Source organism: Myotis yumanensis, unplaced genomic scaffold, assembly GCF_028538775.1.
Source record: "Myotis yumanensis isolate MYYU_CA2020_CCGP unplaced genomic scaffold, mMyoYum1.0.hap1 SCAF_23, whole genome shotgun sequence".
Lineage (NCBI taxonomy): Eukaryota > Metazoa > Chordata > Mammalia > Chiroptera > Vespertilionidae > Myotis > Myotis yumanensis.
Genome location: NW_027223774.1, coordinates 2,988,692 through 2,998,673, shown reverse-complemented (window position 1 = coordinate 2,998,673; position 9,982 = coordinate 2,988,692). Strand labels below are relative to the sequence as shown.

The 9,982-nt window shown below is 64.7% G+C and overlaps 1 protein-coding gene across 2 annotated transcripts; it reads right to left on the bottom strand.

Moving 5' to 3' along the window:
- Positions 1-2,884: 2,884 nt before the first annotated feature.
- On the bottom strand, positions 2,885-5,075 carry COX6B2 (cytochrome c oxidase subunit 6B2). 2 transcript variants are annotated; one of them, XM_070402138.1, is made up of 4 exons: positions 5,000-5,075; positions 4,759-4,868; positions 3,182-3,282; positions 2,885-3,055 (listed from the first exon to the last, which is right to left on the bottom strand). In XM_070402138.1, exons 2-4 carry the CDS (start codon positions 4,862-4,864, stop codon positions 3,002-3,004), a joined length of 261 nt encoding a protein of 86 aa, XP_070258239.1. In that variant the 5' UTR covers positions 4,865-4,868; positions 5,000-5,075; the 3' UTR covers positions 2,885-3,001. The 2 variants fall into 2 exon arrangements, with proteins under 2 accessions (XP_070258239.1, XP_070258238.1); XM_070402137.1 differs by lacking the exon at positions 5,000-5,075 and having other exon boundaries at positions 4,759-4,984.
- Between the last annotated feature and the right edge of the window lie 4,907 nt (positions 5,076-9,982).

Here is a 9,982-nt window from a genome sequence, read left to right as displayed (position 1 = left end):
AGCGCCCCGAACTGGGACTGGGGATCGAACCTGTAACCCAGGTATGTGCCCTTGACCGGGAATCGAACCCATGACCTTTCGGTGTGTGAGCCGGCACTCTGACCACTGAGCAACACTGGCCAGGGCTCATAACATCTGACTTTGAAATTCCTGGTGTTTGCCGGCAGCCAGCCTGTTGCGTACCTTTCGGACTGAGAAGGTGTGTCTCCCACGCAAATCCCACTGAACCCTGTTCGTTTTCACGGTGAAGTTAGAAATGAGGAGGGGGGCCTCCCAGTCTGCAAGCCGGGGAGGAGGAGGAGGAGGAGAGGTTGCCAACAGGCAGTCACTAAAGATCTGGTCCCTCCGAACAAGCCAGAACTCAAGCCATCCCTGGCTTCTACGCAGAGATGATAGGCAGCAAGCGTTCCCTGGCCTCCGTGAGCAGGGGCTTCCGAGAACCCCGAAACCCTATTTTATCTGCGGGAACCGCACACTCACATTCGCGTCCTGGGATGAGGGGGTGTGGGGCCTTCGATTCTCACAAGTGTCTGGAACCCAAAGGCCAGGTTAGACACCGGCGGTTAGGCCTGGCCCCGGCCCGGCTGCCATCCGAGCTGCTCCTTCTCCCAGGGTGAGGAGCAGCTGCTGGCCTCCACCCACTAGAGCAGTGATGGCGAACCTTTTGAGCTCGGCCTGTCAGCATTTTGAAAAACCCTAACTTAACTCTGGTGCCGTGTCACATATAGAAATGTTTTGATAATTGCAACCATAGTCAAACAAAGACTTCCCCATCACTGGTATAGACAGAGACCCTACACGCCCTGCAAGAGGACCCACCTCGTCCTCCCCCCAGCGTCGGTGAAACACATTTTATGTTTTTAAAACTTTTTATTGATTTTTAGAGAGAGAGGAAGGGAGGAAGAGAAACATTCACGTGAGAGCAGCACATCATAGCCCAGCCCAGCCAGTGTGGCTCAGTGGTTGAGCGCTGACCTATGAACCAGGAGGTCACGGTTCGATTCTCGGTCAGGGCACATGCCCCGCTTGTGGGCTGGATCCTCAGTGTGGGGCCTGCAGGAGGCAGCCGATCAATGATTCTCATCATTGATGTTTCTCTCTCTTTCTCCCCTCTCCCTTTCTCTCTGAAATCAATAACATGGCTTTAGATGTATATTTTAAAAATAAATCACTTTAAAATTAAATGTCCCAGAGGTGATGGAGGGATGGTGTGGGGAGGGTCCCTGGCCCAAGAAGGAGTGACAGGAGGAGACTGGGAGGGGCTGCTGGCTAACGGGGCCAGGTGCGCTGGAGGCCTGTGCTCTGAGGTCCGGAGCCGGGCTGGGCGGCACAGGTGTCTGCCCTGTGCTCACACACCACCTGGGTGACCTCACCGGGTGCTCAGACAGCCGTCACCCGTCCTGTGACTCAGAGCTGCCTTGCCCGCGTGGCACCGCTGCCTGCTTCCTTCTGCAGCCCTGTGGCCTCCGTGCGGGGAGTTCCCAGGAGGCCCCTCCTGTGGAAGGGGCCAGGTCTGTGTGGCCCAGTGCGCACCCTACCCCGCGCCCTCGTCCTCCTGCCTCTCTGGTCCTGGTCCGAGAGGATCCCTGGGGGCCAAGGTCGCGGGGGTGGGGCATCTGGGAGATGGCACACCTGGGGTGTGCCCAGGGTGGGGTGATGAGGGCATGGAGGGGGTGAAGGGCCCGGACGGAGCTGGCTCTCCCCGTCGTCTCTCTGGATCATGGGACTTGGCAGTATCTCCTTTACAGCTGGGGAAACTGGGTCAGGTTACAGCTGAGGTGCAGGCAGGTCAACGGGCTGGTCCAGGGTCACCCAGAAAGTTGTGTGATTAGCAACAGCCACCTTTGAACGCTGGGATCGAAGGGGCCTCTGAGGAGGCCATGGTGCAGGCAGAAACTGCCATTCAATGTTCCGGGGGTGGGGCAGGGGCTCGCCCAGTCCCGGCAAGGGTCCCTCCTCAGCCTGGGGCCCGGGGTGAAGGGGGCTGCAGAGGTGACATTGCGAGGGGGTGTCTAAGTCAGGAGGAATCACATCACCGCATTGTCACCCGAGAGCCTGGCTGCGGGAAGCAAAGGCTAATTCAGGGGGCCCGCCGGCTGGCTCCGTGGATGAGCGTCGCTGTGAACCAGGGGGTCACGGTTCAATTCCGGGTCAGGGCCCACGCTGGGAGGTAGCGGGCTCCATCCCCAGTGGGGGGCGTGCAGGAGGCAGCTGATCCATGATTCCCTCTCATCACTGATGTTTCTATCTCTCCCTCTCTGACATCAATAAAAATATTTTTAAAAAATAATTCCGGTGGGGCCTCTGAGCGTCCGGGAGCGCAGTCTGCAAGGGTCTGCGGGAGGAAGGGAGTGACGTGGGAGCGGGTGGGAGGAGGCTGGCCTGGCCGCGGAGGGTGCTGTGGGAGCGGCCAGCAGGGGGAGGAGCTGTGAGGAGGGCTCACCTGCGGGGATTGGGGCGCAGAGAGCGAAGTGGAGTCATGGGGGCAGGAGAGCCCGGAACAGGTTGGGAGCAGGGCAAGGGTGGGGGGTGGGGGAGGAGAATGGGGTTCTTAGCGCCGGGTGGACCTGAGGTGGGGGGCCTGGGGAGAAAGCCTGGCGGAGTCGGGGAGGCAGTCCAGGTAAGAGGAGAAGCTGCTGAGGACCGGGATGGCGGGTTCAGGTGACCGGAAGGTGTGGCGGTGGGGAGGCGGGAGCACCTGCGGCCGTGCTGGTGGGCGAGTGTTGCACCGGGAGAGCTGGCGGCTGCTGCCTGGGGGCGGGGGGCGGGCGGGTTTGCTCCTACCCCAGAGATCCGACAGTCCTCCCTTCATCCCAGCCCGCCGCCGGCCCTCATCATCAGAACTGGGGCTGCGGGGTGAGCAGACAGAGGAAGAACCGGCGGCAACGGCACAGCTTTATTTGTGGCTCAGAGACCTGGGGGTGGGGGCCGGGGCCGGGTCTCGGGGAGACGAAGGGATGGGGCCCTTGGCCGGTCCCTCGAAGGAGCCGCGCGCAGACGATCAGATTTTCCCCGGGAAGGTCCCGTCCTGGATCTGCTCCGTCCAGCGCTGCACCTGGGGAGGCGCGGGCGGGAGACAGGGCACCGCTCAGCTCCGCCCGCCTCCCTCACCGGGTCGCTCAGCTCCGCCCGCCTCCCTCGCCGGGTCGCACCCGCCGCCGCGGCAGCTCTGCCCGCTCACCCAGCTGACGGGGCACAGCGAGTGGAACACGTGGTAGTAGTACTCGCAGGGCTGCGTGCTCTTCCCGCGGCGGTTCATCTTGTGGACGCAGCGGTGGAAGTCTGCGGGGGAGACGGCGTGGGTGCCGGGCCAAACTCCCCGCCCCTCCTGACCAGGTCCCGCCCCCTCCCGACCAGACACCTTCTTTCTTTAAAAAATATATATATTTTAAAATATATTTTTATTTTTTACAGAAAGGAAGGGAGAGGGATAGAGAGTTAGAAACATCGATGAGAGCCGAAACCGGTTTGGCTCAGTGGATAGAGCGTCGGCCTGCGGACTGAAAGGTCCCAGGTTCGATTCCGGACAAGGGCATGTATCTGGGTTTCGGGCACATCCCCAGTAGGAGATGTGCAGGAGGCAGCTGATCGATGTTTCTCTCTCATCGATGTTTCTAACTATCTCTCTCCCTTCCTCTCTGTAAAAAATCAATAAAATATATTAAAAAAAAAAAAAAGAAACATCGATGAGAGAGAAACATCGATCAGCTGCCTCCTGCACACTCCCTACTGGGGATATGCCCGCAACCAAGGTACATGCCCTTGACGGGAATAGAACCTGGGACCCTTCAGTCCGCAGGCGGACGCTCTATCCACTGAGCCACACCAGTTAGGGCAAAATATATTTTTTAATTGATTTCAGAGAGGAAGGGAGAAGTGAAAGGAAATCACTGATGCCCGCCACAGTGGCCCAATGGTTGAGCATCTACCTATGAACCAGGAAGTCACAGTTGGATTCCTGGTCAGGGCACATGCCCGGGGTGCAGGCTCCATCTCCAATCGTGCAGGAGGCAGCCGATCAATGATTGTCTCTCATCATTGACGTTTTTCTCTCTCTCTCTCCCTTCCTCTCGAAATCAATACAAATACATATTTTTAAAAATAAAGAAAAAAAAATTATTGATGGGCTGCTGCCTGCACGCCCCGTACTGGGGATGGAGCGCACAACCAGCGCATGTGCCCTGACGGAATGGAACCGTGACCTCCTGGTTCGTAGGTTGATGCTCAACCATCTGAGCCACACCAGCAGGTCCCCGCCCCTCCTGACCAGATCCCTACCCCTCGCGTCCGGACCCCTTCTTTTCACTCCAGGACAGAGCCCCCTTCTCCATCCCTACCGGCTCCACCCCAAGCCCCGCCCCCTCGGTCGGTCCCAGGACCAGGCCCCGCCCCGCCATGACTTGGTCACGTGCCTCCAGAATAGGCCCCGCCCCAGCTCCCCATGGCCCCGCCCCCACGGGACTCAGCCACGCCTCCACAACAGGCCCCGCCTGCTCGCGACCAGGCCTCACCCCTCCTGGCCAGGCCCCATCTCCCGCTCTACTTCCTAGGCCCCGCCCACCCGGCCAAGCCCCGCCCACGCGGTCCCTCCCCTAACCGATCGTCCCCGCCCCTTCGGGCTCGCTCCGCCTCCCACCCCAACGGTCTCCGCTCCCACCGGGAGCCCCGGCCCCTATCCCGTGCTCAGGAGTTGGGGAGCGCCCCCCTTCCTGCCTCCCCGCCTCCCCCCGCTCCCCTCCCCGGCCCGCCCGGGCTCACCCAGGAAGTTCTGGTAGCAGTTGCGGGTCTGGTTCTGGTTGGGGAAGCGCGGGTCGAAGGGCGGCGTGGGCCTTCGCCACTTGGAGGTCTTGTCCGCGTCGGGCATGCTCCTGCGGGGAGGAGGGGCTTCGTGGGGCCCAGGGGGAGCCCCTCGCTCCGAATCGCACTCACCTCCTGACCCCACCCCGCCACCCCGAAACCCAGCCCCGGCCCCCCCACTCCACATCCCCCCCGTCCTAACTAGGCTGATGGGTCGCTGGCGGCTGTGGCTGCGTCCAGGACGCCCCTTGTTTCTGAGTCTCGAGGGTCCCAGTCCAGGCAAACCACGCCCCCTCCACCTTATTGGCTGAGACGTCGGAACCCCAGCCAATGGGAGCAGCTGCGCCGCGTGGCCCCTCCCCCCGCCTCCTCCCCGCTCCCCCCGCCTCCAGCCCCGCGCCGGCTCCCGGGGACCCGGTGCGCACACAAGCTCGAGGCTCAACGTTTGCCGCGTCTCCGACTCGGGCTTTTAATGTCTGCGAAGCGGGGCCGCCCCGCGGGTGCTCCCCCGGCCCGTCCCCCGCCCCCCAATAAATAAATGTACAAAGAGCTCTGTTCTCTACTGGAGCCGAGGCGCCCCCGTCCGGCCTGGCCGGCATCCGTCTTCTTAGCGTAGCGCCCACGGCGCCGGGGGCCTGCGGGGAAGAGCCAAGAGCGCGCGGGTGGGGTCCGGCCGCCGGGACTCCGCGCCGGGGGGAAGGCGGGTCTGCGGGTGTCGGGGGCTACCTGGCCACGTTGGATCCCTCCGGACCTTGTAGCGACTGAGTGCGATCCCGGATCCTGCTACTGAAAGCGCTGAGCTCCGTGCTTGCTGGGGAGAGGACAGTGCGCGCTCAGTAAGCACACTGAATGGAGGAACAGGCAAGCCTGAGCTGGGATCGGGCTTCCACCGCCTCGCCGTGTCCCCTCCGAGGGCGCTCGTCCTCCTGCCTCGCTCTTGTCAAGCCTGACTCTGCAGCCTTCACCCCCACATCCAAGTGCACGAATATCTCTTTCCTCTTCAGAAGCCCCTCTTGCGCCCACGCCGTACACCAGTGGCCTCTCCAAGGCCCCCCGCCCTCCCCCACCCTCCCCGCAAACTCCAGGGACAGAGCTGGTCCGGGTGTCCCCTCCACGTGTCTACGCCTGGTCGGGAAATACATATTACATAACATTGACCATGGTAACCCGTGTAAAGTGGCATTAAGAATATTCTCAATGGCCCGACAGGCGTGGCTCAGTGGTTGAGCGTCCATCCATGAACCAGGAGGTCACGGTTGGACTCCTGGTCAGGGCACACGCCAGAGTTTCGGGCTCCATCCCCAGTAGGGGGCGCGCAGGAGGCAGCCGATCCATGATTCTCTCTCATCCTTGATGTTTCTTTCTCTCCCTCTCCCTTCCTCTCTGAAATCAATAAAAATATTTTTTAAAATCTATTTTATTGATTTTTGCCCGGCCCCTACTGGGGATGGAGCCTCCATTCCGGGCATGTGCCCTTGACCGGAATCTGACGCTCTCTCCACGGAGCCAAACCGGCTAGGGCTGGGCGTCCTGTTTGCAAGGGTGGGTGGCAGTGTGAGTCCCCGCTCTCCGGGGGCCCTAAGCCTGCCCCTCTGGTCTCCACCGCCACGTACCTGGGCCACGGCGTGAAGACAGCCCGTCTCGCCTTTGTCTGCTCTGCCGCGCTGGCCGTGTTCCTCCTCTTCTCAAGTTCCAGGAGCGTGGGCGCCAGGCTCTCCAAGGACGACCCCGCCTCGGCCTCCGCAGCTTCTCTGTGGAGCTTTTGGGACACCCTGGCCTCCATCTCGGAGATGGGCGAGGGCACGGTGGGCGATGGAACGTCCTCCCACCTCGTCGCGGGCAGAGGGATGGGGGTCTGGGAGTCTCTGTCCATCTTGGGGCTTCTGGGGACGCGCGGGGAGCGGGGGCGCACCTTGGAGGGGCCCCTCTGGACCGAGGGCAGCTTCTCCGGCTCTGCCGCCGCCTGCGCGCTCAATGTCTCCTCCACCAACAGGCCCACGCCCCCCTTCACCCAGGGCCCCAGCCGGGGCCGCTCCGGGGCCACCACCGGGGCCGCCTGTCGGGGGCGGAGGGGCTTTGGGCCCCCGGTTGACCTGGCCAACATCTGGGAGAACCAGAGCCAGGACGGCAGCCCGAACAGTCTCGGTCTCAAAGGCGGCTCCTTGGCCTTGGCCACGATCGCCATCCTGGCCAGGGTGAGGTCCTCCACGGAGAAGGGGGTCCTGGGCGCCCCCGGGGCTCCCTCCACCGCCAGCTGCTGCGTCTTCACCCACTTCCTCCGCTGCCCCGTCGCCTGGGACCTGAAGCCGGGCAGGTCCACCAGCCTCTCGCCCTTGGAGCTGCGGAGCCTGTCCTCCGCCTGGGCCCTGCCCTTCAGGCCGTCCAGGGCGACCTCGTGGGCCCTGCCCACCACCACCTCCTCCATCTCCCTCCGGGCCCTGTGGCTGGGCAGCTCCAGCGACATCTTCTGGGCCCGCACCTCCATGACCTGGGTCTCCCCGGTGCCCACCAGCACCCGCGGCTCTGTCTTCCCTTCGAGCTGGCTGCTCTCCAGCACCATCCCCGCCGGCCCCCGCGCCCAAGTGGGCAGAGTCGCAGGCCATGTGGTAGCAGGTGCCCGGGGTCAGCGCCTGTGGCGATGGGGACGGCAGGGACCCTGGGTCCCGGCAGGGGACAGGACGAGACTCGGCCTTCCGGTGAATGGCCGCAAACCGGGGGGTCTTCCATGGGGCCCGGCCAGCTGGGGCTTTCCGGGGGGCAGAGGCTAGAGCTGGGGTCTTCTTGGGGGCAGCAGGTCCCGCCGGGGCCTCCCGAGATGGAGCCAGTTCCGCTGGGACCTTCTGGGGGTGCTCACGGGTGGCCGGAGCCTTCCGGGAGGCGGCCTGGGCCGAGGGGGCCTTCGGGGAGGGCGGGGGCCGTGGCCTGTGCGCGGGGTCCTGGGGCCAGGCCTGGCTGTCCTGACTGGGGCCGGAGGTGCGGCCGGTCTGGCAGAGGCTGGGGGTGGGGGTGGCCGGGTAGAGGGTGCTGGAGGACAGGGTGCTGGAGTTGGGGTCCGCCAGGTCCCCCAGGGCCTCTCGCATATACAGGTGCTTGTAGGAGACCAGCAAGGACAGGTCAGTGCTGTTCGAGACACAGTGTGAAGGGGCCTCAACTAACCTGCCAAGCACCATGGCCCCGGCCGGTGAGCATCCCTGGAGACAGAGGGAGGCCAGGGAGAGGGCGGTCAGGCCGGCAGCCTCTCAGACACAGCCCAGCCCCCAGCCCTCCTCCCTCAGACCCAGGAGCCCAGCCCCTCCTCCCTCAGACCCAGGAGTCCAGCCCCTCCTCCCTCAGACCCAGGAGTCCAGCCCCTCCTCCCTCAGACCCAGGAGCCCAGCCCCTCCTCCCTCAGACCCAGGAGTCCAGGCCCCCAGACCTCCTCCTCCCTCAGACCCAGGAGTCCAGGCCACCAGCCCTCCTCCCTCAGACCCAGGAGTCCAGGCCACCAGCCCTCCTCCCTCAGACCCAGGAGCCCAGCCCCTCCTCCCTCAGACCCAGGAGTCCAGGCCCCCAGACCTCCTCCTCCCTCAGACCCAGGAGTCCAGGCCACCAGCCCTCCTCCCTCAGACCCAGGAGTCCAGCCCCTCCTCCCTCAGACCCAGGAGCCCAGCCCCTCCTCCCTCAGACCCAGGAGTCCAGGCCCCCAGACCTCCTCCTCCCTCAGACCCAGGAGTCCAGGCCCCCAGCCCTCCTCCCTCAGACCCAGGAGTCCAGGCCCCCAGACCTCCTCCTCCCTCAGACCCAGGAGTCCAGGCCCCCAGCCCTCCTCCCTCAGACCCAGGAGCCCAGGCCCCCAGCCCCTCCTCCCTCAGACCCAGGAGCCCAGCCCCTCCTCCCTCAGACCCAGGCCCCCAGCCCTCCTCCCTCAGACCCAGGAGTCCAGGCCCCCAGCCCCTCCTCCCTCAGACCCAGGAGTCCAGGCCCCCAGCTCCTCCTCCCTCAGACCCAGGAGTCCAAGCCCCCAGCCTCCTCCCTCAGCCCCAGGAGTCCAGGCCCCCAGCCCCTCCTCCCTCAGACCCAGGAGTCCAAGCCCCCAGCCCCTCCTCCCTCAGACCCAGGAGCCCAGGCCCCCAGCCCCTCCTCCCTCAGACCCAGGAGTCCAAGCCCCCAGCCCCTCCTCTCTCAGACCCAGGAGTCCAGGCCCCCAGCCCCTCCTCCCTCAGACCCAGGAGCCCAGGCCCCCAGCCCCTCCTCCCTCAGACCCGGGAACCCAACCCCTCCTCCCTCAGACCCAGGAGCCCAGGCCCCCAGCCCCTCCTCCCTCAGACCCAGGAGCCCAGCCCCTTCCCCCTTCAGATCTAAGAGTTGGGCTCCTGGCCCCCAGTATATAGGTGCCTTGGGAGAGGACAGCTGTGAGCTGAAAGTTCTGGAAAAGATGCTGAAGATGGTCTTGATGGTGACGCTGGGCTTCACTGGGGCGGAGGGGACCGGGCCCCTCACTGTGGGGAGGGGGTGGCGAGAGGAGGGGGGAGAAGCAGCCTGAGCTCTGGGGAAGGACCAGCACCTCGGGGTCCATCCTCAGAGGCGAGGGGAGGGTGTGCTCACCAGAGACGGAGGTTTTGGTCTGAGAGCCTTGCCTGCCGGGGCCGGGGCGGGACCTGTGGGCACAGGGCGGTGGGACTGGGCTCGGTCCCCATCCCCCTCCCAAGGCCGCGGGCCACCGGGCCGAGCCTACTTTTTCTCCGAGGCTTTCTTCCTGGCGCTGGGGGGCTCCAGCTGCGACCAGATGAGGGGCACCGAGTCGCCCACGGCCTGGGACTTGAACCTGCTCTTGAGGGGCTTGGAGGGGGCGCCGGCCGGAGAGGGGGCACAGCACGCAGCCCCTCGGTCCGGAGGCGGGCGCTTGCTGGCCTTGGCCTTCTTCTGCTTGGGCGACGTCGGCTTCTTGGGAAGAGCCGCAGCCACGGCTGGAGGGAGAGGGGGACACCGGTGTCAGGGTCCCCGCTGCGGGAGAGGCTGGGAGGAGGCGCGTGGGGGCTGAGCCAGGGCCCAGAGGGAAGGACTGGGACTGTCACCAGCGCTGGAAGCCCCGCCCGCCTGGCCTCCTGGAGGAGAAGCTGAGATGCAGAAACCCGAGGGAGGCAGCCTGCTCACCTGAGCGTCTCTTGCGGGGCTGGTCCTGTGGACCAAAGGGGGGCAGTCAGGA